The sequence below is a fragment of the Sceloporus undulatus genome, chromosome 1, assembly GCF_019175285.1.
Source record: "Sceloporus undulatus isolate JIND9_A2432 ecotype Alabama chromosome 1, SceUnd_v1.1, whole genome shotgun sequence".
Classification (NCBI taxonomy): Eukaryota; Metazoa; Chordata; class Lepidosauria; order Squamata; family Phrynosomatidae; genus Sceloporus; species Sceloporus undulatus.
The window spans coordinates 18,812,681-18,840,331 of record NC_056522.1 but is presented as its reverse complement, the minus strand read 5'-3'; the positions used below and the strand labels follow the sequence as shown (position 1 = coordinate 18,840,331).

The window sequence follows — 27,651 nt, the reverse complement described above, 5'->3', positions numbered from 1 at the left end:
TTCTTCTTCTTCTTCTTCTTCTTCTTCTTCTTCTTCTTCTTCTTCTTCTTTAAAGAACAAATTGTAGCTAGATTAAACAATTATGTAAACTGCATTTCAAATACAGATATCTGATCTGACCTATTGTTTAACTAAAGGCTGCTTCGGTAGTAAATGAAGTTGCTACAAGGTAAGTTTCCATCTGGGTTACAGTTTTACTTTTTTGGATGTTTCAACATTATTTTTAAAATCAACATCAGAGTGGAGAATTTGTGCCCTGTGAGCTCCCACCCAAGTTTTTGAAAATAATAATAATAAAATAATAACTTTAATGATCTCAAACCTTAGGTGATGAGGGCAATTTTGCCATTTCCTCCTCCCTGTTTTAGGTTGAGGAATTATCTTTTTAAAATCAAGTAGTAAACCAGAAGTCAACCTGGTGTGGAACTCTGAGGTTCATTCAGTAAATCGTCTGTAAAACTCCTAAATGCAGGAAGCTGCTTGATCCTGTTCTGTTAGGTGTTGATGGTAATCATCGACCTTTCAATTGAGCGCTCACTTATGACAACCCTATCATAGAGTTTTCTTGGTGAGATTCATCCTAATGAAGTTTGACATTACTTCTTATAAGGATGAGAGAATGTGATTTGCCCAGTGTCACCCAGTGGATTTCCATGGATGAGTAGGCATTCAGATCCTGGTCTCTCAGTGTCCTAGTCCAACATTCCCACCAATACACACCACACTTGCTCTCACACTGGCTCTTTCTGTTGAGTGTTGAAACCATGGCGGGTTACAGACGGGCAAAAAGGGATGTACTCATGACGTCATGAAGGTAGAGCCTTCAGACGGGCTTTACCTGAATGCCATCATGAACACGCCCCCCGCACGCCCCAAGCGGGAAGAAGCGGCATTAAAAAGGTGCTGCTTTTTTCCGCTTCTTTTCTGTTTGATGCGTACCTGCGCAGCTCCATCTGTAAGCTCCTGCACCGATACGTCAGAATTGCTACGCCGCAAATATAAGTTGCCGGTTTAAAAGCTCCGTGTCAGCTGCGTCCCATAATGGGTCGGGTTCCTGGGACATGCGTGGTTTGCAGCCAAGCTTTAATTGCAACGTCCGCTGCCATGGAGCTGTGGAAGCTGAGGCACAGCTGTGGTGCATTTTAAGCCTCGTAACCCTAACCCTAGAGCCACTTGTGCGCATGCGTTGCTAGAACCGCGGGAAGTTGTAAGTTTTGCCGGCGGATGTTTTGGTTGTAGAAAGTGAAAAGGGAAAGTTTGGGATTTAAAGTGACCCCCTACACACATTCCTGCCCCATTCTCACCTGGGAACGGGCACAGTTCGGCTGCTCCTGGCACAGCTGTGTGGCGGCTCCCCTTTGCCACCAGGCAGGATAGCTCAGCCATCCACCAGCACCCCGAAAAAAGGCAGGGGGACGTCTTGGTCTCATACTGAGATGGCTGACCTGATAGCTATATGGTCCAAGCCAAACATTTTGCAGAAACTGGAGCAGTCCTACCTGAATGCTGACACATATCGAGAAGGGGAAGAAGCCATGAGAGCTGCTGCACCGGTACACCAGAATTGCTACGCCGCTACTTTAAGTTGCCCATTTAAAAGCTCCGTCGCATAGTGAGTTGGGGTCTTGGAACATGCGCAGTTTGCAGTCAGGCTTTAATTGCAACGTCCGCTGCCATGCAGCTGTGGAAGCTGAGACACAGCTGCGGCGCATTTTAAGCCTCGTAACCCTAACCCTAACCCTAGAGCAACATGTACGCATGCGCTGCTTGGAAAGTTTCGACTTTAAAGTGCACCCCTACACACATTCCTCTGCCATTTTCACCTAACAATAAAAAACGCTAAAACTGTAAATATTGACATATGTACAAGGGAGGTGAGGGGAGATGGCAGCGGAGACAGCTGTGGCTGCGCATTGCAGATTCAGCAGGAGCGCGGGGACCAAAGGAGAGGAGGCATCTATGATGCTGCTGACACTGGCAAAGTGCAAGCGGACAAGGATGCCAACACCAGCTGATCACCAGCTGGCAGGAGACCACCTTTGTTTTAAAGGGGCTTGGGCACTTTAAATGTGCCCATAGGCTTTCTGCCGCCGCTGCTTAGCGCGGCGCAGCTGCGCATTCGCCAGCCGGCAAAGGAAAAAAAAAGAGACCCCAGAGCTTGAATGTGCCCAAGACCTTTTGATGCCCTCTAAACTTGCCCCCAAAGGCAAAGGGCAACTAGAGAGGGCCTGGGATCAAGGGGCAGGGAGCACTGACAAGGCACTAGGTCCCATGATGTCCCATAAAGACATCATTTCGCCTCCCAGGGCATGTGTTCCCTCCCAGCCCTATCTACTCTATTCTACCCTTCCTGTTCTCTCCTTCCACCATGCCTGGCTCACTGGTCCCCAAACCAGCAATGTCCAAACTCTGTCCTCCCAGGCGTTTGGACTTCATCTCCCAGAATCCCCAGCCACCTTGCCCTGTGGTCTGGGATTCTGGGACATGAAGTCCAAACGCCTGGGAGGACAGAGTTTGGACATTGCTACCTCACACCACTCCTGCCTAGCTTTAAAGTCACAGGGGAAAAGTTTAAAGGGGCTTGGGCGCTTTAACTGCGCAGACAGGCTTTCTGCCGCCGCTGCTTAGCGCTGCAGCTGCGAAGCTGCGCACTTCTTATGCGGCAAAAGAAAAAAAAGCCGCGGTTTGGGCCGCCCATGAGGAAGCTGCCTCTCTTTTTGCAGCGTCCTCCGAGGCGGCGGTTTGGAAACTCCGAGTCCGAAACAGACCCAGGTGAGGCGTCTTCACTGCCCCCCGTGTGGAAGCTCCAACACCTGAAGCACGCCCCCGGGGCGGGCCGTCTGGAGGCTCCGCATTCAGCTAAATACACCTCCAAGACGTCCTCCCCTGCCCGTCTGTATCCCGCCCAAACATATAACAATAGTCTCACTTTCTTTTTCCTTACTGCATCTTAGGGCTGTGGTTCCGAAACATTGGTCCTCCATATGTTTTGGTCTTCAGCTCCTAGATTTCCTGCCAGTTGACCAAGATGACAGGGACTTCTAGGAACTGAATTGCAAAACACTTGGAGGACCAAAGTTTGGGAACCACTGCTTTAGAGCATGAAATTCCATTTCAACATCAGTTCTGCAGTCTCAAATTGAATGGCAGCTAGTTAATAAAACAGCAACAAAATGGCTCTGATGACTCTGCTCCACTCAACAAGACTTATTTTACCTACAACATTACTTGTGGGATGGTTAGGTTGCCTCTTGGTTGTTTTCCACTGGGGAACCATATGCCCAAGTGAAAGAGGCTGCCTTGGCCCTGTTCAATTCCAGGGTCTTCAGTAGGAGTAGACAACTGTCAGGGGTTAGGTGGCATTGGCCTCTTGGAATCTCTTGGCACGAATTTTCCCACAACTATAAAAACTCTTTCTTTGTTTCTAACCCATTTAACACAAAATGTGCCCAGTGTCACCTATACTAGAGAGGGGCAATTTTCCTTCTTTTGGCCCTCTATGACACATTTTAGGTGCAAGTGATGCCTTCATTTTCCCAACAGGAAGGTGCTCAGAAAGCATGTTAGGTTTAAAAAACCCATAAACACCTGACTCTGACCATGGGATTCAAAATCAACCCAGGGATCTATTTACATCATTGGTTCCCTGGTACCCACAAAAATGGCTCTGGGGATCACACATGACCCATGAGCCATATTTTCCCAAACTCTGGTTTATATAAAGCTGCCCTGGATACACTGAACAACATCATAACTGGCGTCAACCTGTGTGTGTTTGTGTGTGTGTGTGAGAGAGAGAGAGAGAGAGAATGAAAGGTATTGCTACGCTGGATTTCAATTGGGGAAGGTATTTTGTTTCACAAAAGAAAGAAACTGCAGGTGTAAACCTGAGGGAAACAGACCTTGGAAAGTCTTAGAATGTTGCTATAGCAATAGCCTGGGAAAACATCTATGAACTTCATCGTAGCACTTGAGTATGCAGCTGAGTACAAGAATGTAGGTTCCCTCTCACTGGCTACACAGTGTCTGCACCTTATTGTATGAGAACAGGGTCTGAAAATTACTGCCACTATAACTTAAGGCTTCAGGTAACTGGGGACTGAAAAACATTCAATTTATTTTGTTGAATTTCCTAAACGCTGCATTGCTTTTTAGATCAAGGCATTCAATGGACTGTTTCATTTATTTTTGCATTAAAATGAAAAGGGAGCTACTTAAGGATAAAGAAAAGCAAACCATTTCCCCCCTTTCTCTGTGGCATTATTATGCATTCCTATAAGGCAGGCATCTTGTGCGGAAAATGCTATCTCCACTGAAAATGATATGAACATTTCCCAAGGCAAATCAGGAAACAGAAGGAACATGATAAACAAGCATTCTGCAGGGAGTTAAAAGAGAGCAACAGAGATAATTAGGGGTTCTTGACCCACCTTCAGTAATGCTAGGAAAGAAATATACATTAGACAGAATGAAAGTACATAGCACACCGCTGCCTACGTGATTTAGTTCAGCCTCCCATCAAAATGGTGTCCCACAGATGTTTTAGAGCACAACGTCAATCAGCCTCAACCAGCACTGACAATGATCAGGGATGATAGAATTTGTAGTTGAAAACATAGGGATGCTTGTTAGGGAACGATGCAGACAATCCGATACACACAACCAACCTCCCAGTGGGAGGGGGACTGCAGGCAATCTGATTAGGAAAGACATTATTTTCTGTTTCTGATCATGCCCAAACAGAATGAACTTGTTGAACTCTTTCAGATTAGGCTGCTGTCTTATATATTCTTATATGAGAGTTAACCATTACAGTAGTTTTATACTATAGTCATCCCTCCACATTTGCAGCTTTGACTTTTGTGGATTTGATTATTCACCTTTTTGATTAATACATTCTCTCTTGGAATCTCTAGGTCCTCCAGCATGACTTAATGGCCAATGTTGGCCAGAAACTGTGGTGGAAGACCTAGAGATTCCTAGAGAGAGACCTTTAATCAACTGCCCTGAACTACAGCAGTAGAGTTCTCTAGCAGAAAAATGGCTAATGTTAGTAATTTAATAGTTATTAAATACTCAACCTAGAAGCAGGATTTGGGAAGTGGGAACAGATCTAATAGTCCTTATATGTGATTAAGTAAATAGTGTTGTCTATATCCATCTCAAAAGGGGGCTGCTTGTCTGTTACAGAGATCACAAGAAAACCTCAAAAAATATACTGAGGGATACATTTCTTAGTTGATTTTAAACTCTGGGCTTGAGGTAGGTTATACTTACCAAGAAAGCTGAAAGTGGCATGGGAATGCTCCCTCTCCCATGCCCCAATGATTTCTTCTTTGACTGAACAATTTTAATGGGGTTTTCAAGCGCTACAAAACTACTGCATACAAAACTGGTGAACCAAGACACCACAGAATGGATGAGTAGCCATACCATGGATGCCAATGTTTCCACCCTAAACATGTTCAATTTGCAAACAAAATGTTTGGGATGTATTGATACCCATGCTGGCTTTGTGGAAATATATGAGTATTGGAGGGGTTTGCAATGTTCTTGTAAAATATGACTTGAACACTATGGTTTAATAATTCTCCACTTGTTTGGAGAAATCAGAAGTAGTGAAGAAATCACCCTTTCTTCTAACAGATTGACTTGGTGGCAAATGCTTTCAACCACCATCATTAGATGCTACTTACTGCTACCACAGGAGCAGCAGATGGTAGGGAATATGTTGGCATCTAGCTCTGGGGAAAATAATATCTCTCAGGTCCTGATACTCTGCAGATAGGGAGAGAAGGATGCAAAAAGGTGAGTGAGGCACTGTGGCAGGGGCTAGATGCTCGGGGATGAGATGGTGGGATACAATTGATCCCCCTGCATATTTTATCCCAAAGACATTAAGAAGAAACTCAGATAATGGCCAAGAATTTTTTTTTTAATCCCAGAAATTCTTTGAATGAGTCTGAAAAACTGGGATGCTTTCCAATGTGAGCTATGGAGACCTTTTCCATGCTGTTTTTTCCTATTTTTTTCTCCTTTTCTTCAAAAACATCACTGAAATAGGTCCTGAAAATGATTCTCCCTCCCCCTTTTATAGGTACTGTTTAACTTAAAAGAGACTAACATATTGATTTAACATTTTTGAAAGGGCTTCATCCACAAGAACATGGGTGGGCTTGCCCTGTATCTGCTATTTAGCTTCAGCAACAGAGATTTTTTTCCCTGAAGAAAATCCATCAGCATACAAAGCATCTTACATAAAAAGAAGTCACAGGGGAGGCTAGCTACTTTCTGCATATGTGAAAAAGATGTGAAAAAATGAAGAAGCCAAAACACACACAGAGATCCTCTTACTTTTAGCTTTAGTAATTTGGCTGCATCAGTGTTTTAAAATTCACTTTCCAGTCTCAATGCCTTCTCCACCTCACAACATCCGTGTATTCATGGCGTGCCCTGCCTGCCTTCATGCCAACAGTGGAAACACTGATATTCTTGCTTTTTTCACTTCTTCACTGGCAATGCATGAAGTAATTGCACAAGATGCATCCTAATTATTCATGCAAATTGCCTTTCAGACATTTCAAAAAACCTGTTTCATTAAATGTGGATGAGCAGAGCTGAATGGCTTATTAACACACAAACTGGCACTCTCCAAATATGCCAAACAATTTGCACTGCATAACGGAAGAGCATCTTTTTGAGTGGATTACTGGGCTAATCAGAGTTAATCCATCCCAGCTACAGAACACCTCTCCTTTGGCAGTCCTTGGGCAAATTCTAAGAAGTAGGGAATGGTGAGCATTTTGCCATCTTTTTACTGGAGATTTCATGAGATCCCTGCACTTTTCATCTGTAACATGTTGCAATACTTTCCTGAAACAGGGGCTGGTTGACGTGTGCCTTCACGTTGTTCCCTACTTATGGTGACCCTAACACAAGCCATTCAAGGGATTTTCTTGGCAAGATTTGCTCAGAGAGGGTTTGCCTTTGCCTTCCTTTGAAGCTAAGAGAGTGTCACGTGCCCAAGGTCACTCAGCAGATTTCCATTGCCAAGCAGGATTTGATCCCTGGTCATAGTCCAAGGCATAAACCATTACACCTCACTGGCTCTCTGGAGTTGGCTTTGCCTACATGGTGTGACTGCCATTTTAGAAATAGAAAGTACATGTGAAGGGTACATAGAAGGATTAAGTCAATGCTGGGGTTGTAACTACACAGCAGAAATAATGCAGTTGGATACCACTTTAGCTGCCATGGCTCAGTGCTGTAGAATTCTGGGATTTATAGTTCTGTGAAATATTTAGCCTTCTCTGTCAGAAAGGTCTGGTGCCATAACAAACTACAAACTCCAAAATTCCATAGAATTGAGCCATGTCTATTAAAGTGTTGCCAAACTGCATTTGTGCAGTGCAGATGTAGCTCAGGACACTAATGAAAAAGGCAGAGCTTGGCAATTTGGCTGGTCAGATTGAAAACTAGAGGATCTTTAATGGCTGTGTAGAAGAGGGAATTTCAAGAAGTGTTGCTTCTTATGCAACAGGTATCAAACAATACCTGAGGAAGCTCCTTCTTCTACACAATGTTTAAAGTTACAGAAGCCCAGGATGGTAAAAGGTTACCTTTTTATCTGGCAACCCCATTAGGATACCCTAATTCCCTTTACCCTAATTCACTTAAATAAATGCAAATTCACTACCTAAATTCATAATAAAAATAAATTCAATACCTTAATTCATTTTCCCAGCAATAAATATACAATTCATCATTCTCATCGTTAAAATGACATGAACCATCATTTGATGGTTTCATATTATAATGAATCATTATGACACTTAAGTAATAACTCAAATCTCACCACAAGTTGCCACACATCAAAGGGGATGACAGTTAACAACAACATCATTTTAAAGAATGTTTCAAAGAATGAACTCATTTGTAGAATTATTTTTTTAAAAAAAAATTTCATCAAACCAGATTCCATTAACAATTTAACATCAATGGCTTTGCATGGCCACCAATATTTTAAAGCTCTGGATGTGATGAATAACGTTTCCTATCCTCCCCATTTAGCCTACTCTAGTTACTGCCACACTGCAGAATTAATGCAGTTTGACATCGCTTTAACAGTCCTGGTTCCATCCTATGGAATCCTGGGATGTGTAGTTTGTTATGGCACAAGAACTCTCTGACACAGAAGGCTAGATAGCTCCCCAAACAGCAAATCTCAGAATTCAGTACCATTGAGACACATCAGTTAAAGAGGTATCAGACTGCATGATTTCTCATCCAAGTGTTCATTGTTGCCACCATGTCCTGGTTATATGCATCTTAGTTGCCCCATTCATCCCAACTTACCCAGATGGCTTTGCCTCCCCTGACTTCCCCTGATAACAGCAGAATCTCCAAAAAATACCATCTCACAGTGCAGATTTTCCCCCTAAAGGAGGCATTCGAAGTTGCTCTGCTTTGGAAGTTAAATACACCATAATAGGATTATGCTAATAATTAAACCTCTGCCACATGCCTCGATTTGTGCGTCAGGCAGGTTGTTACTACTGTGCATCCGTTTAACACTGGAATAGTGTCACAGCACCATGTAAAATAGGAAAAGCATGTAAAATAGGAAAAGCTGAACGAAAATCTTCCTATCTCTCCACAGATCGAAACAATGTGGAGAAAGAAAATGTGCAACTGTGATTTGCAAACGCTAGAGCATCAAGGACAGATTTCTCACCAAATCACATTCAATTACATAAAACACTCACTGCCTATATTCCTGATTAAGTGTGTACTGTAAGTGGCAATAAAGATAATTTGCCTCTATCTTACTAACTATAAATCTGACCTTACTTATAAGAGCCTGAAACACCTGACATCAGTACAAGAACAGCTGTGGATTGAGTTGGCTCAGTTTATTCGGAAGAACCCAAATATTATTATTGGTTAGCATATGACCTGTTTCTTTCAGCCAAAGATAAAGCACATTTAAAACCCATCTCATTCGATGGGAGAACATTAAGCAGATGCTCTGTGGTCTTGTTTAAATCAATGTGGCTTAAAAGTGCAGAACGTTGGCTGGGTCAAGCACACTCCCCCCCCCCCCAACTGATCAGTTTATATAAGCACACAACAATCTGGTTTTTGATCTGGGAATCATTTCCTACAAAATGCACCACTTCAGTATGAAACTGCATATAAATTGGAGCTACACAGCCACAGTAGTTCAGGGGCACTACAGAAAATTTATAGAGCTTCCTAGCAGAGGAATGAGGGGAAAATCTGCTGGTTTATATTTCATTGTGAATGTATCAAATCAGCATTTCCTGAACCTATCCAGAGGCTGAAACACAGCTATACATTTCAGAATTTGGCAATGCAGTGGCCAAGATATCCTAAATATGTACACACAATGTATACATTAGGAAAAAATGGGCACAGATATTCCTATTTTATAGAAGCATGTCCATAAAGCACTTTATTTCAGGGGATCATTTTAAAAATGTGTACATTTGGAAAGGAATCTGCAACAAGGCACATAGTTTGAGAAATGATCACTAAAATATGTACATATTTTGCTGCTGGTTGCTTAATTGATTTTTTTAAAGTGTAAATGGATGTGTAAATGGGGAAAAAATGAAACTGGGCCAATTCAGACATTAGTGTTTTTGTCCTTTCCTAACTTTGAAGGACAGACCACACAAAAAAGTGTGCATGATATATGTGTGCATAGGGAGGGAGGGCTAGGGCCTGACTTTGCTTTTATTTTGTGTTCATTTTCTCTCCTTTGTAATAATTCCAATTCTTTTGGACACATCCACTCCATTAACCAAGAGGTGCTCAACTCAACTGTATGAAAAAAGTATTAGAGAAAAAGAAACTTATTGACACCATTTAGAGTAATACTACAGGCATACCACAGTTAACAAATCCTTTGATAGAAAAGCTCCTTTTACAAAGTATTTTTGCACCTGTCCAACACCCCCTCCTCATACTTTGTCTATCTTGATTTTTTCTATCAGCTTCAAGACCTGGAAACTGGTGAAACAGGGCTGGAGAAAGAAATTTCAAAATCAGGTTGCAAGAGAATGTTTGCAGTAAACAAATCACTAAACAAAGCTTGAGAAAGAGCAAGATTCTCCTGTAGTTGACCTTATGGGAGCTGTGTGTGCCTGCCTACAACAGGCAAGGTAAACAGCAGCTGTCTCCAGAATACCTTACTAAGCAGAAAAAAACACAGAAAAATGGGCAAGTTGAGAGACCTGCCTCACCACATCCTTGCCAGCCATTAAAAAAACATAGCTGTGGCCACCAAAATAGAAATCATAACAAAATTGGAGGCTAATATCAGTAAAAAAAATCATCCCTGTATGCATTTTGGTGGAAGTCTTCAAGTGATCAACAGAACATGCAATATATTCTTCCTTCCTTAAAGAAGGCTTACCTGACCTGGTTGTCTCATCTCAAATGTGCATATTGTTAGTCTTAAATAAAAAGTTTAATGAAAAATGTTCAACTGCTCTTTGTGTCTAGAGATTATCACACGGGGAGAAAGAAGCAGTTTGAGAAGGTACTGTCACGTAATTCTGCCAAATACTTTACACAGCATCCATTCGAGCAATTGCGCACTTGAAATAATATCACAATAGCGTTTTGCACACATTCACAAATTAATTGTTAGTATATTGTAATTGATCATTTTGCGCATGTGTGGCATATCGGCACAACTGCGCATGTCTGCTAATCATGTTCCCGGACCACAAAGAATAAAGACAGCAAAATAAAATGTATTACTTCAACTCATTGTTTTAATCAAGCGTTAACTAAATTGTGCCTCACAGCTCAAAAGAAGACTGAAATTCACTGCAAAACTGATCCTGGCAATGAGAACGGATTGCGACCACCGCGATGCACTCTGGGTATCCAAAATTGTTTCTTTAATAGCAGTAATGTGGCATGATTGACTTGTGTACTCTCGCAATTGCGCTAGATTCCCGCTATCGTGAATGAATTGATTGGAGTTCCCCATGAATGAAATGTTGCTCTCTACTGTTGCTGCAGCTATGGATTTTGTGTGATAATACACGGCACAATTGCGCAACTCTACTCCTCAAACTGCTTGTTTTCTCCTGTGTGATAATCTCCTTTGTGTGTGTGTGTGTGTGTGTTTGGTGTAGAAACCTATCCTCATTCTTTCTATTTCATCTCTGCCACTGGTACCAAACTTTTTGTTAAAAAATAATACTCAGGAATACATCTACTTTACCTACTGAAATATATCTGTATACTACACTTCGATACTGCTTCAATTGTCATGGGTCATTCCTATGGAATCCTGGGATTTTTAGGCTACTAAGACATGTACAATTCTCTACTATAGTTTTAGGAGGTATGGCAGCACTCTCTATCAGAGAATATTAAGTACCAAACTACAAGTCTCCTATTCCTTAGGATAGAACCATGACAGGAAAAGTGGTATCAAACTGATATTATCTGTGCACTACAGGTAGACTTGAAAGATACAAGAAGAGGAATGCTTCCTAGGCTCAACCAGTGGAGCTAAATCATAAGGGGGCTGATCTGTCAATCATGCAAGCTTGTGATATTGGAAAAACATTCACTGTATTAATTAATTCATTCATTCTGCACAGAATCTGTATTCTCTGCATAGGAAACTGCTTTTTATGCACAGAAAACAACATTTCTCCACAAAATTAGTACTTTCTATGCAGAATATGTGATTTCATGTGTAGAAAATGCAGTTATCTATGCAAAATGATCACAGACAAATTTGTGCAGAACAAGTCCCAAATTGTAAATTGGTTTTAAAAACTGTTTTCCAAAATAACAGAAAGAAAGAAGTTGTGTTTTTGAACGACTTTGCAAGAAAATTGCAAAAATTACCCATTGCTTCCTTTAAGAAGAAATTTAAATTTACATCCCTATTAAACAAATCCAAAGGTGCCTATGTGGCCTGTTTTGGGGGTAAACTTACATTTCTGAAGATGTTCCTGTGGTCAATGAAACAATTTTAATTGAGGTTTCACATATGTTTCTTTCTATTTGACAGGCAGAGTGAATAAAAAAAAATCTGAGAAAAAAACACATTCGAAAACTAATTAAAAATGGTTAACTTTTAGGTGGCTGAAACAATAACCTGTCAGCGACCTATCAGCATGAATTCTTCAACAAAGCTTTGCTTGGTTTCACAGATAAACCTGTTGTTCCATGCTATCCCATGACACCAATTAAAAAATTAATTTGCTTTAAAAAGCAATTGTATCTGCCAAAGAAGATAATGGCTAAATATTCAGTTCTTTTTTATTCCATGCACAGTAGGTGAAAAAACAAGGTAGCATTTTTTTTTTTATGTTACTTCCTAGGGCGTTGCATGTACAGTCATACTTAGCATTTCACAGCTGGTTTCCACAAGATTTATTATTATACTGCTTCGAATTACATTTCGAGACAGGTTCAAAACACATCTGAAGCTGATACTCATAATGAACTAAGGACTGAACAGATATGGTACACATCCAAACAAGACATTCAGAAAACATTAGAGCAAGAGATCTGATTTACTTAACTGACATTCTGATAGGTGAAGTGTGAGCATATGAATTAAGTTACTATAGTAATAGTCCATCTATTGGTCTACTTAGCCAATATGCTTCTGGTCTGAATTCAAGAAGCTGGTGTTGATGTTCAAAGCCCTAAATGTCTTGGCACTCCCAAATGTGAGGGAATGTCTCTCCTTATATAAACCTACCCGAGGAATGAAATTTCCTATATGTGCTCTCCTCTGTCTTCCATCAGTCATAGAATCATAGGCCCTTATCACACAGAGGCTTACTGTCGGCAAAACATTCCTGTAGCATTCCTGAAGCACAAAGGTGGGATAGCCAGTCGCGCTTCTCAATTATCATTGAGGCATCCTGCTTCTCTCCCACTGTCAAAGCATTCATGGAGCTGCCAATTCTAGACTAGCGGGAACTTTAGTTATTCAAGAAATGGCTGCTCCATGAATGCTTTGACAATGGGAGAGAAGTGAGACGCTTCAATGATAATTAAAAAGTGTGACCAGCTATCCCACCTTTGTGCTTCAGGAACACTCCAGGAACACTTTGCTGGCATTTTAGTGTCTCTGTGTGAAAGAGTCCATAGTGTTGGAAGAGACCAAAATGGCCCTCCAGTTACTGCCATGGAAGAATACACAATTAATGCATCCTGACAGATGATCGTCCAGCCTTTTTTAAAAACCTGCAAAGAAGACGACTCCACCACTCTCTGAGGTAGCATATTCCACTGTTGAATAGCTCTTACCTTCAGGAAGTTCTTCCTAATGTTTAAGTGGAATCTCCTTTCCTGTAGTTTGAACCCAGTGCCCCATGTCCTAGTCTCTGGAACAGTAGAAAACAAGCTTGCTCCATCCTCTATATGTCAGCCCTTCAAATATTTGCTATCATGTCACCTCTTCACCTTCTCTTCTCTAGGCTAAACATATTCAGCTCCATAAGCCTCTCCTCATAAGGCATAGTTTCCATACACTTCACCATTTTCATGCTCCTCTGGGCATGACACCTCATTAACCAGATCATATTCAGTGGAGGCAATGCACTGTGGGAGGATGTGGACAATGGCCTGATCTGTCGTGGCATCTAGTTAGGTGACATAATCATGTCAGAGATCTGACTGACACCAACAAGCCTGGTAAATCAAGATTTTTAAAAACAATTCCTATATACACTAAAAAAACTATTGAATATGTAGGAATTATAACTATAAATCAGTTATGAATGCCAAACTTTAGGTGTGAATTCCAGCCTGTATTTTTAAAGGTGTTCTCCAGCTTCCCCAGAAAGACACCAGCTACTTAAGAAATACCACAACTATTTTAAAATAGCTGTAACATACATGTAGGCACAGATGACTGACATTTATCTTAGAATAGCTCCAGCAGATTTTATCTTAGAATAGCTCCTCCAGATACTGAGAGGTGGAACAACATTAATTCTAAGAACAAGGATATATTTGGGCACTGGTCACTATAGGAGTAGTTTCTGTAGAAACAAGTTTTCATAGGTAATGACAATTACCTCCAAATGAATACATTTTAATTAGAAACATGTTGTGAAGCTTCCAAAAGAGTAAATCAATTTACAATACCATTATTTTTCAAGTAAAACAAGTTGTGTAAACTAAATTACAGCAAGTAGGAAGTAAATGCTTATTGTGCAAGTGATACTGCTATTATGTAATGTAATGTAATAAAGTTTATTCGGTCATTGACCAGCAAAATACTGCTATTATAATGTGATCTGTTAACAAAGTCTAATGTGCCATGATTTCTCTGCACACTTGTGGAAAAACTGTCTACTTGAAATTCCTTCAGCTATGTTACTTTCAACAGTCAGGATTACTAAATTTGCTTTTCTCCACAAAAGCATTGAACACCTCTGTAGTGTCACCATCTATGTTCTGACCCATGTTGAGAATTAATTTTCATGCACATGTGTAGACACACCAAAGGTGAGTCCTGCATCATACAAATTGTACATGCATGGAAAGATGTCCTTGTACATGTACATTTTTAGTACATTTGATAAGTAGAGCATTGGGGTACTCCACTGTTTTACCATATCCTCCCTCCTTTTTGGATGCCTAAAATGCATTTCTAAAGGCCCAACTGCAATGCTTGGAGACTAAAGGAAAAAAAATAATGGGGTGGCAGAATTCTCATTTGTGGGCAATGCTCTCATTCCCCCTGCCCAGTTGTTACATCCCTATTTACAGAGCTTGTGACCTGACCATAATTTGAAGCAGACTAAATGGAAGCACAAACAAGATTCCTTATGTAATTTCTCCAGTTAGGCCAAATAGTAGGTGAAGTGGAAGAAACCCTCCTGACCTCCTATGACAAACAACAACAGAAAACACTGAGCTCAACTAACAAATATCATCATTCTAGTATTCATGCAGGGGGGGCTCAGGTTCCTGGCCAATGGCTACACAATTACAAACTCACCACTATTTCTCAGATGAAAACCAGGACATATGTGGCCAAGCAACATCAGAGAGTAGTCAAGATAGCAAAAGTTAATAATCATAGAATTATAGAGCGGAAAGAGACCACAAGAGCCATCCAGTCCAAACCTTGCCACACAATTTAAAAACTCACAACAGATGGCCATCCAGTCTCAACATGGCTATCATATAATCTCTTAATTTTCTCAGGCTAAACAAACCCAGCTTGCTAAACTAATCCTCATACAGTATTGTTTCCAGACCTTTTACCATTTTGGTCACCCTCCTCTGGACACATTCCAGCTTGTCAATATAATTCTTGAACTGTGGTGCCCAGAACTGGACAGAATATTCCAGGTGAGGTCTGACCAAAGCAGAATAGAGTGCAACTATTACTACCCCTGATCTAGATAGTATACTCTTATTTTTGCAACCTAGAATTGCATTGGCTTTTTCAGGTGCCACATCACGCTTGAGGAAGAACACACATGTTAGAGAGGCTGTGGCAATTTGCCTTTGCCCAAGCCTACTGTGAAGTGTAAGATCATTCTTTCTTCACCCTACAGCTGAAGTCCAAAATATACTGCAGAAATAATCCAGTTTGAAACCTCTTTAACTGCCCTGGTTCAGTGTTAGGGAATCCTGGGAATTGTGGTTTATTGTGGCACTAGATGTTTTTGGCAGAGAAAGCTAAATATCTCACAAAACTACAGTTCCCAGAATTCCCTAGCATTGTGCCAAGGCAGTTAATACGGCCTCAAACTAGATTATTTTTGCAGTGTGTTTTGGACCTGAGTTAAATGAGTGCAAACTACTTTGAAATACTGAACTCACTTTGCAGCAACAGAAGTAAACTGAGTACAAATAGGAAAGTAGAAGGACAGGAGGGAAACTGGGACTTTTTTCAAGCAGCTGAAAAAGTGGGATAACAAAGGATTAATCAGGCTGTTCCGTTTTTGTATGATTCCCACGGATGTTAACATTGGATGGAGCATAGAATCACAGAATCTTGACAGTTGGCAAGGAACACAAGGGTCATCTAGTCCAAGGAATTTACAGTTGCAGCATCCTAAAAAGATGCTTACCCAACCTCTCCAAAGATGGAAAGCCAACTATATTCTGGGGCAACTGAACAGCTCTTGAAGTAGAAAATGTTCTTCATAATATTTAGATAGAATATCTTTTCTTAGAAGCTGAATCCATCTATCCATATGGAAGAATGAAATCTTTGTAAACCAGAATCGAACTGATCCCTATATTACTACTTATTCCCATGCTTGCAACCTTCACTCCTACAGCACTATCATTCTGAATTGCCTGAAGCTCTCCTGCAGTGCATCTAAACTGTAGAAAGAATGCAGTTTGACAACATTTTAAATGCAATAGTGCCATCCACAAAATCATGGGGTTTGCAGTTTTGTGAGGGACTAACGTGGAATTCTATAGGATGGAGCTATAGCACTTGAAGTGGCTTTAAACTTCATTCTTTCTACAGTGTAGATACACCCCTGGTCTCTAAAAAAGAAGAACATCCACCTCAGCCTGAATCCCCAGGTGGTTAAGACAGGTACAGCCCCACAGGCTGATGTTCACACTTTGTGGTTTGCAATTCTACTTTGAGCCACAGATTGAAATCCATTGCTTGGAAGATAGCTTCAGCCATCAGATGTGTAATTTCATACCAACTATAGAGGTACTCAGAAACAGAGGATGAAGTCAGCAAATGAAAAAGGATAAAGTATGTGAGCTAAGAATGTTCACAATCCTCCAACTAAATTGAATTTATTTAATTTCATTTTAAAAAGATTTTCTTGGCTTTTAGGTATGTTCTACTCAGATGCCCAAGGAATTTTTTTGCAGAAATATCCAGGGAGTACAGGAAGATCTTCAAGAAGAGGACACCACATTTGTGGCATAAACTTGTTTATTGTCTTCAAGTCATTTATTGACCTCAATTGTCTACTTCCTTTACAAGTAATTTTGCAAAGATCCAGAGGTCATTTTTTACTGTTTTCCTCCCTCCCCTGGAACGAAAACCTGAAATGCTTTGATTACCTTCCAGAATTCATTAGTGAAGTGAAAGAGTGTAAGATTGCACTAAGAAAATAATCTCTGATGCATAATAAGGGCTTTACATTGCTTTTGGACTTAATGGACACTCTCCACACTACAGACACATTATGCACTAAACAAATGGCTGCACTGTTGGTAGGTGTCGAGATAAATAAAAAATGTCTTGTCCTGAATAGCACTTCAGTGATCAAATTACAGAAAAGAATAGCAGAATCACACCTCTCATTGCCCCAAGTCTTTCATAAAAAATCAGGTGCCTTTAATTCCATCCTGGGAGAAAGTTGGGATAAATGCAATCAATCAATCAATGAATCGGAGAAGGTAATAGCCTGATGCTGTAGGTGTAGTTCAGAGGAAGGAACTGGCAAAACCACCTTTGAGTATTCCTTGCCTAAGAAAGCCCTATGAAATTCATGGGGTTGCTATAAGTTTACATGTGACTTGAAGGCTTGCAATCACAAAACATCTGAAATGGGAGTTTTCCCTACAAAACACAGAAAACTGGCACCCATTTCAACATTGAAGGTAAAAAAAAAGGGTTTGATGACACTGGTAGCTCAAACACCAAACCTCATCTCAGACATATTGGCATGACTAGCAACCCAGAAATTTCGCTTCAATGAAAGAACGAAGACTGCCATACTTAAATGCTTGGAAGCAAAACATCTAGAATTGATATGGACATATACAGGGATCAACAGCCAACACATACATTCTCTGGAAGCACATAGAACCATAGAATCATAGAGTTTGAAGACACCACAAAGGTCATCCAGTCCAATCGCCTGCCATGCAGGAATACACCATCCAAGCCTGCCTGACAGAGGGCCATCCAACCTCCAAAGATGGAGACTCCACTATACTCTGAGCCAGTGTATAGCTCTTTCTGTCAGGACAGAACAGCTCTTTCTGTCAGGACGTTCTTCCTAATGTTTAGGTGGAATCTCTTTTCCTGTAGTTTGAATGCTCAATAACATGAAGACATAACAAAGTGGGGCTTGATCTCTTAAATTTTGGGGGCACAGGAATAAAATAATTAAAAAGCTAAACTTTATTCATTAAGCAAGAACATGCCAACTGGCTTCACTTCAGTACAGACTCCATGATTTGGACAGTGCCCTAAAAACATGGATAGGGATTACAGTAGAATAGGACTACATAGGAGGAAAGAGGAGTTATTAATCCAAATGGTGTCAGGAATTGAGAGTGAGAGAACAGCAGGAAGCAAGCAGCAGATTAAAACAAGCTTAGTCTGGTGCCTGTTCATAGCTTCTCCAGATGGGCACAATCTCCTATATCTATTGAAAGCCTGAGAGCATTTGGTTAGTTTGTTGGCGGTGATTGTCCAACAAAATAAACATATAAATGAATAACTTTGGGATCATGGTGGATGAAAATGAAAAGGATGACACATTTGAAAAAGGAAAACCCCATGATGGTGATTATTAGAATGTGGACTGAAAACTTATTTTTGTTGTCATGTACTGTCAAGTTGGTGTTGATTTACTGTTATCCTATGAATGAAAAATGGTCAACAGTCCTTGCTCTGGTCTGTCTATGGACTTAGCAGAGAGGCATCCATTTGGTGTCTGTGAGAAACAGGATGCTCTACTAATCCTGTTCCAGGATAATTCTTTGGACTGATCCAGCAATGTTCTAAAATTACTTCCTTTAATGAAACTGCTGTTTTTGTATATAAGAAATGTGAATTGAAATCTCTTATCCCAGAATGAAAGAGACATGAATCAAGGAGAATCAATGAGTGCCTCTCTTTCAGCTCATGTTCTGAAGACTAATTCTCACTACAGAGTTTGTGCTCAGGTACGGATAGCCAACTACAAAAAGCACATGCCTCTTAGGAAATCCACAGGTGGTGTGTACGTCTAATGCAGTAGATATCATCTTAAGATGCTCAGGAGCAGAGAACTGAAAAAGGCTGAGGTCTTGCTCTTTTCATTGGGACATAATACTTCTTTCATATCTCCTTTGGTTGGAAAAAAAAACCCCCTCATATAAACCGCAAGCAATTGTGTGCCTCTAACCTGGTGAGCTTTGCAACTGAGCAGAGAGATGAAATAGGGTCAGCTCAGTCTATTTTTAGTGGGTACAACTTTTGCATGTGTTCACAAAGTCTATTCTGCCCTGTACCTGTATTAATTTCAATTTAAACAAAAAATCTGCACAGAAAATGGCATTTAATTTGGTTTTAGATACAGATTTTAATGTACTTCTTTCTCTTGCTCTCTTTCTTCCTCCATACTGTATTAAATTCACTATACTACATTCTAACCTTTTTATCTCAGTGTAACAGATCTGAAATAACCACTCTTTGGATCCTCATTACGTAAAAAGAGAGTGAGAGAGATCATTAAGGCAAGTGTTGACCTTGCATCATGAATTCGCTTATTCTTGGAGTCCAATGGTTGCATCAAGAGACTTAAAAATGCATGCAAAATATATATGAAGGGTTCTATTTAGGACGGAGTTCAAGAAGAGACACAGTTGCAACAGAGTGCCCCAGGTGGTTCAGTACTGATGGACTTTTTCTGTTCAATTAGAAACTGTATGTTCAGTTTTGCTCAGAAAGCTGTTACCCAGCTTTGAATTCCATATGTGAGTCCTTTAATGGGAAAGGCAGAGTCACGAGTTGAGAATGGAAAACTAGGAGGGGATATAATGGAATAGAGTGTCCTGGAACAGAGTAGGTCTGGTTGACTGGAAAGTAAACATGAACACTCTATACTGCCCATCTGGGAAGATGTCCTGAGCAAAGTCCTTGGAGGTGGTTGGGAATCACAGGGGAAAAAAATGGTACCACTTTTGCATGGCTCCCATTAATTTCAAACAATTTTATCAAGGACCATGTTTTGGTGAGTTCTGCAAGTTGGTAATATCCTCTATGGAAACACGCTATCCAATTTTGACTGACTCTTCCCCAAAGGAATATTATACATAGTTTTGCTTTCATCAGTAACCATGGGTGATTTTATTTTTTTATTTTTTTTACTTTTAGTTTTGTAAAACTCTGTGGAAAAAAAATTCTCTTTGAGACTGGGTAAGACAGGTCTCTAGGAGTGACTGAGCATTTAACAAAAACTTCTAGGGAAAAAAGTTTCTTTTTATTGTTTTTTTATGGAAGGAGCAGCAAACAAAGCAAAATGTCTCTTCACAGCTTTTCTACCCAGAGCTGACTTTTCACAGGGAAATGATATGACGCCTTTTTAAAAATGTCACTCAAATGGCTTCTGGCTTTTCAAAATCTCAGTCACTGCTGGAAACATTTATTTATTCATCTCACTGTTAATGCATATCCTGTCCCCCAAGAGCAGACAGATAAAAAGGATTTTTAAAAATGTAATAATCAAACCAAACTTAATTAGAAAGGTAAGATATAACCTTAAATCCAATTTGTAGTCCTCATTGGAGTAGCTCTACTAACTCAATGGATAAATGGCTAAGTTAATGCTTATGTAAATCTCACAGATATAATAGATCAGATATACTCTCCTTGGGGGATTATCAAATGGATTCACTCCATGGAGACATTGGCACAAGACCAAGACAAAGGAAGTTTCTACTTCTTTAGGCAACCACAAAATCAGGGCTGGGCTAAGACAATTTGTCGCCCAAAACAAAGTTATTGAAGAAAAGAGTATTAAAAAATGGTGAAAAAGCACGCTTTTAAAGTGTTGAGATACCCTGACTAGAAGATTGTGGGACTAGCAAGAATATTGTTAGTTTAGGATTTATTTTATGTAAAATTGGGGTGGGGATGTGTGTGTGCGTGCATGCAAAAAACAATTTTCTGTGAAGGAAATAGAAAATAATATTTCTGCACAAAGAAAAAAATTGTTATCCCTAAAGAAAATAGGACAAATTTTGAACATGGATTATTTGCAAGGAAAACACCCTTTTATGTTCAAAATATTATATTCCTGCAGAGAAATACAGTTTTCTGTGCAGAAAATGCTGTTTTTTGTGCAAAACAACCATGTACAAATTTTGAGCAGAAGAAGCCCAGAAATTGCAATTGGCATTGGAAACGGTGTGGTTTTTGATGACTTTCTTCCATCGGGAAGAAAATTGCTAAAATGACACATTCATAGAATCATAGAATTGGAAGAGATCACAAGGGCCATCCAGTCCAAACCCCCTTGCCATGCAGGAAATCACAATCAAAGCATCCTTGACAGATGGCCATCCAGCCTCTGTTTAAAGACCTCTAAGGAAGGAGACTCCACTACACTCCGAGGGAGTGTGTTCCACTGTCAAACAGCCCTTACTGTCAGGAAGTTCTTCCTAATGTTGAGGTGGAATCTTTTTTCCTGGAGCTTGCGTCCATAGCTCTGGGACCTAGTGTCTGGAGCAGCAGAAGACAAGCTTGCTCTCTCCTCAATATAGTATCCCTTTAAGTATTTAAACAGGGCTATCATATAACCTCTTAACTTTCCCTTCTCCAGGCTAAACACCCCAGCTCCCTCAGTCATTCCTGACAGGACATTGTTTCAAGCAAAAGGATACATGCATTTGTGAGCAGAACTATTTCCAGAAACACTTTGGGATGTGAATAGCAGGTGCAAATCATGCAAAATTCTCACCACAGTATTGTTTCCTGACTCTGTGAGTGTGAAACCCATTTTTTGGTCAGGGAACTAATATGGGTGTGAAGAAAACTCCTTAATATTAATATTTGTGACCAAAAATAAGCTCTTTGGACTTCAGACACCCTCCTAAAAAAATAAAAGCCACAAATTTGTTACAGTTAGGGACTATATTTTTTTAAAAAAAAAATCTGCAAAAGTATTTTTTTTTCCAGCACAGAAAATGCTACTTTCATGCAGGAAGCAACCCTTTTGCGCAGGGAACTGTGTGTTCCGTGCAAAATACTGTTTCCTAGGCAAAAATATCACTTTTTGTATGAACAATAAGTTTTCTACACAAGACAAAATTTTCTGAGCAGAAAAAAACATGCATTTTTCTGAGTAGAAAACATTTTCTGACCTGAAAAAGAATGCACAATTTTTCCTAAGGAAAGTCATGCAGTGCAAACAGGGCCAAAGATTACATAGAAACATTTCTATGATCATGCAATAGGGAGAAATCTGATGTAACAATTAATTCTCACCTTTGAGAATGAGTGAACGCTAGTGCGGTGTAGTGCAGAATCCTGGGAGACCAGGGTTCGAATCCCTACTCATTCATGGGAGCCCACTGGATGACCATGGGCAAGTCATACTCTCTCAAACACAAATTTACCACTATACTAATCTTGTCAAGAAAATCCCGTGATTGGGGTTCACCATAAATGAGACCTGACTTGAAGGCACACAACGACGATAAGAATGAAATATTAAAGTATCTCCATCCTTAGTACCGCATGTGAATACCAGTGCACACAGATCAATACATCAAATGAATAAGATTATCAGACTGTGTTTACTTAAAGAATTTCTTCAAATAGGGACTTTTGAGGGATACCTTATGCAATTTGTATAATCAAGGAAGTATATCAAAATTGCAAGAATAATCAAATGTGCTTCTAGTGGTGAGGTAGCTTGGGCCCAATTAATTAAGTAATCAATAAAGGGAATTAATGCAGTTTAATACCTCTTTAACTACTATGGTTTAATGCTATGGAATTCTGGGATATGTAGCTTCGTGAGATATTTAGCCTTTTCTGTCAAGAGAGCTCTGGTGCCACAATAAACTACAGATCCCGGGATTCCACAGGATGGAGCCATGAGAATTAAAGTGGTGTGAAAGTGGATGAATTCTCCAGTGTGGCAGCAGCCTGGGAGAACTCTCAGGAAACAAAAGAAAAGGAAAACTAGCATGGCAAACTGAACTATTCTCCCTTGCATGCTAGATTTCCCGAGGCAGGGAAGTATTTTCCTCCCTCTCCTGGAGGAGCTGTTGTACACACAACCAGCATGTATATGTATCCTGAAAAATGGCAGTCCAATAAGAAAGTGTAGAGCAACCCAAGTTAAAACAAAAACAACCAACCAACCCCCCAAAAAACAAAAAACCCAACCCCACATAGGATTTAATAATTAAAGCATATATATAATCACAATTACAAGTGGTCTGGGTGCATCCTTCTGCCGTCACTCTTAACAAATTTAGGCAGATTTAATGCTGATCTTCCGACTGCCCTGTCAATTAACTGTGTGTTAACCTGCAAGGATCATTAATATGACCAGGGAAGCAATTATATTTCCATGGTGGCTCAACCTCTTAGCCTCTTCTACTAAAGGCTGTTAGCTGTGTCAAATTGCTTGTGATGCCCAAGAGATGAAGAAAGACAGCTGTTGGGAAAACTGAGCTGGGAAATGGCAAATCTTAGTAAAGCTGTTTTGGGTGGAAATCTAGTTCAGGCTGAGCTACTTACATACTGATCCAGCATTTAATTTATCTCTTCTGATAATCACCATCAGTCATACTTTAATTCAAATTTGCCTCATACAATAATAATAATAATAATAATAATAATAATAATAATAATAATAATAATAATATCTTCAGCATGGCTCTCTGAATATCACTAAGTTATTAGAGGCAAGGGACACTTGCCAGTACACAGGGGCACTCATGTCACAAAGATGAAGTGAGTTTCGATGCAATTTCAGAGAGAAACTTTGTGCAAACTTTGTCAGAAAAATGAAACCTAAAGCCAATGCCTCCACCAATTCCCTCAAACCAAAATAAACACCCCACAACATGACATCCCTGGCACATGGATCAACAACTGGTGATTTTTAAAAAACTAGACAAATGCTGAGGCATGCTTCCCAATGATTACACAGTTATTCTATGATCTGGAGGCAAAATAAAGACAAATCCATTTGCCTTTCTACTTGAGAACAAGAAGCTTGAGTCTACCAATTATTCTCTTTTGGATTAAGCCTTTGTTCTGCTTCCTTTCCTCCCAATAAATCCAATGTTTTACACCCTGTTGTTATATGCTGGTCTCCCCCGTTAATGGGATTGTCTACTCTCCCGTGCTACACACAGGCTTTATACCATGTCAAAACCCTTTCACTCCTGTTGTTGTGAATAAGGATTTTGAAAGGAAGGTGCTATTCCCATAGGTGGACAACACACACGGACATTCATACATTCACACATTCATGAACTAAAACCTGGTTTTGAGCATATCTGATTCCTAGCATTCTATGATGGGGGAAGGACAATAGTACAGTAAGTTAAATACTTTAAATTAGATGGCTTGGAGGTTTGTTATTGACATTTCCATGTTAGAAACAGACAGTCCCTCTCCAACTCTCCCCTCGTAACAAAACACACCCCACACATTTGCTTTTATGAACATGCAGATCCCCCACCATCAATATATACATATACACACATATATATATATCAGCATTAGATCTTTCTTTCTTTTTTTTTTAAAAAAAGAGATGCTTTCCTGCATTATATACCATGAAACAGTCAATAATGAAATGCAGTCATTCTTTTGTACACCGACTTATTTTTCCAAAACACCCAGAACCCAAACATGCAAGCAATTCATAGATAATCTTGTCTTTCAACCCATCGGAAAGAAATGAAAACAAATACACACAGACACAGACATGCAAAATTGTGCCTCGAAGGGTGCCCACTCAAGGTTTAAGCATTTGTTTTGAGCCAAAATAATTACTAGGTCATTAACAGCAAAGCAACCTAGTAATTACTGAAAGCATCCATTCCCCATGCTGGCTCTGACTTCTTTCTTGCTCCTTCCCAAACATGCAAAAACGAAAAAACACATAAATACACACACACATATTAAGAAAATGCACACATGCACACATACAAGCTGTGGCTTAGAAAGCAGCAGATAAAGAAAACAGAAAGCATCAGGGTTTAAAGTGCTATTTTCTTGAACAGAAAAAAGATCCTGAAATTGAAAAGCAGATCGCGTGCAGAAATTTGAGCTCGTCTTTTAATGGCATGCAATCTCCAAGGAGACAATTTCTAATTTAAATAACAACAATTTAGTTCTTCTTCTTCAAAAAAATAGTTGGTGCAAATGATTTTTTCCCTTATTTTTTATTAATTTTTATTATTCTTTTTCTTTTTCTTTTCGACTAACAGTCTCTTAAACCCTGCATGCTGCAGTGCTTAGCCTCTGGTCTGCATCGGCCGTGAGAGAAGAAGCTACCTGAGAGGTTTCACAGTGCCATCTCATATCCATGTCTGCCTGGCTACCCTGCGTGCTTATAGCTTTTTTTCTTAATTCTTAATGGAAATCCTAGGAAATTTAGTCCATCCTCTGAAATCAATACTGGTGACAGGAGAGCTCCCTGACTCAGTGGGAGATCAAGATGATAAATTGCCTGCGCATCAGCCCGGCCTATCACTGCTCTGCACACAGATGGAAGACGAAGGCAGGGGGAAAAAACCCAGAGAGAAAGAGCTCCATTGGTCACATGCGGAGAGAAGCCAATGGCTGAGCCGTTGCTGTAGGAAAGGATGCTGCAGTTTCTTCTGCGGATGCGAAATGCTCTGCTTCACCATTGGATACCACTCAAGAGCCAGCCTGCTTCTCCCTCCACCCGCCTTGTTTGCAGATTCAGGGAGTTTCTTACATATTTTCATTATACAGTCACCCACACTCTGCTCCAGCTTTTCCCATTCAAACAGAAGGTAATTAAGCCAGACCAAAGAAAGGTGTGTGCATGGAGAAGGAGGGAGGGAAGACCCCAATGAACACCATCACTGTGATCCTCCTTAAACTATTTTGATCTATTCCCTTTTAGATGATTACTGTGTTTTTCCTTCCTATTAATTTGCAACCTGAAACAGAACAATTAGCACACAGCCCTCCATCCAGGATGGCCTCAGAAAAACCTCCTGCTTATAATTATTCTCCCCCTTCTTTTTCATTTTCTTCTTTTTTTCTTTTGGTACCTAAGCTAATGAGTAGCATTTTGCATGTGTTCTGTTTCATAATGAATGTTTACTACACAATGATTGTGTAAAGACAATTAAGTAATGGCTGACAGATACATTATGGAGGCTCCGATGTGCTAATGAGAGCTCCATTTTCTTCTTTTAAAGACCCATGCTCAACTCTGAGGGATGTTTGATTCTTCAAGAGAGAAGTAACAAAAGGGAGAGGCTCTAGCAAGGTTTTCAAAGGCTCTCCAACGTAAGTAGGTCAGCAAGCAGGCAGAAAGGAAGGAAAAAAGGGAAGACCTTTCTGTCTTCAGGGACCCACACAAACTTGGAGAATTGGCTCATCAGATAAACAATGAAAGGATTGTTCTGATCAAGACATTTAGATCAGCAAGGCTGGGATAATGAGAATCCTGCGACATTGTTTGCTGTCTCAGAGGGCTGAGCTCTGCCTTTTGCTATGGCAAACATATACTTATTTACTCTTAACAAGTGTCCTGACTATGAAAGTAACCATAACTCTTTTGCAAAGGAGTAAAGAAACAGCTGGGATGCCATATGGAAACCTCTTCCAAAGCACATCTGCTATCATTCATCAATCAACGCAAACAGCTATAGTGTACGGGTTCTTCAATGTAAATGATGTTATGAGATCAGACTTGAGGGAGAAAGTTGCAATGCAAACCCCCCCCCCCACACACACACACCCTAGATATGCCATTAAATTGTTTATAACATTCTCGACTTCTAGATCTACTTCACTTCTAGTTCCAACACTGAATATTCTTCTGGCTATGGTATTAAGAAATACAACCACATTAGGTCTGTTTCATATAAGGGATATAAAGGAATACTGTAGCAGCTTTGAGAGCAATTGGGAAAAAAATCCTATCAATTTACATTTTAAATAGGTCACATACACCCTCACTGTTTATTATTTAAAAATTCAGATTTTTTCACAACCTGAAATGAAATTCTGTCCATGTCAGGCTTTCTTTTTCTATCCTTTTGCTCCCTCTCCCATTTTTGAAAACCATTGAGGCCTCTGGAGGTCCCCTTGGTGTAGAAAACTGGAATGTTGCCCACCCTTGATTTACATTTCATTTATTTATTAACAGAATGTATGGGATAACTCACTTTTCCATACACTAGAACTGATTAACCAAGAGATAATGAAATTACAATATAAAGAGAAAACAAAAACAAAGCATTATTTTAAAGAGAGTAAAAAAAAAGCAAAGCCCCAAAGCCTGGCAGTTAAGGAATCTGACTTTGGTGAAGGTACTGCTATAAAAAAGCCCTTCCTTTTGTAGCCATGAGTCTAATTTCCTTAGGGACACACATGGCAGGCTCATACCAAATGCTGTGGCTCCCACCTTTTCTCATATCACTGGGATACTGAATCTACTCTGGCTGTTAGCTGGAAATGCAAAGGAGCTATCCTACCTTGCCCTATGAGGAGCAGTTTAGGGAGCCTGGTATGTTTAATCTGAAGGTTAAGGGGTGATATGACAGCCATGTTTAAATTTCTGAAGGGATGTCATATTGGGGATCGAGAAAGCTTGTTTTCTGCTACTCCAGAGACTAGAACACAGAGCAATGAATTCAAGTTACAAGAAAAGAGATTCCACCTAAACGTTAGGAAGAATTTCCTGA

General features: G+C 40.0%; 1 protein-coding gene across 34 annotated transcripts in view; it reads right to left on the bottom strand.

The window, feature by feature from the left end:
- NRXN1 (neurexin 1) overlaps positions 1 to 27,651 on the bottom strand; it is a 1,287,750-nt gene that overhangs the window by 41,690 nt on the left and 1,218,409 nt on the right. The window contains exon 1 of one of the 34 annotated variants that reach the window (XM_042451494.1): positions 25,259 to 25,628. The exons of the other annotated variants lie outside the window; for them this stretch is intronic. Coding sequence (XP_042307428.1) covers positions 25,259 to 25,291 — 33 coding nt within the window. The 5' untranslated portion in view covers positions 25,292 to 25,628. Of the gene's footprint in view, positions 1 to 25,258; positions 25,629 to 27,651 lie in introns of those variants that run through there. 34 annotated transcript variants of the gene reach the window in all.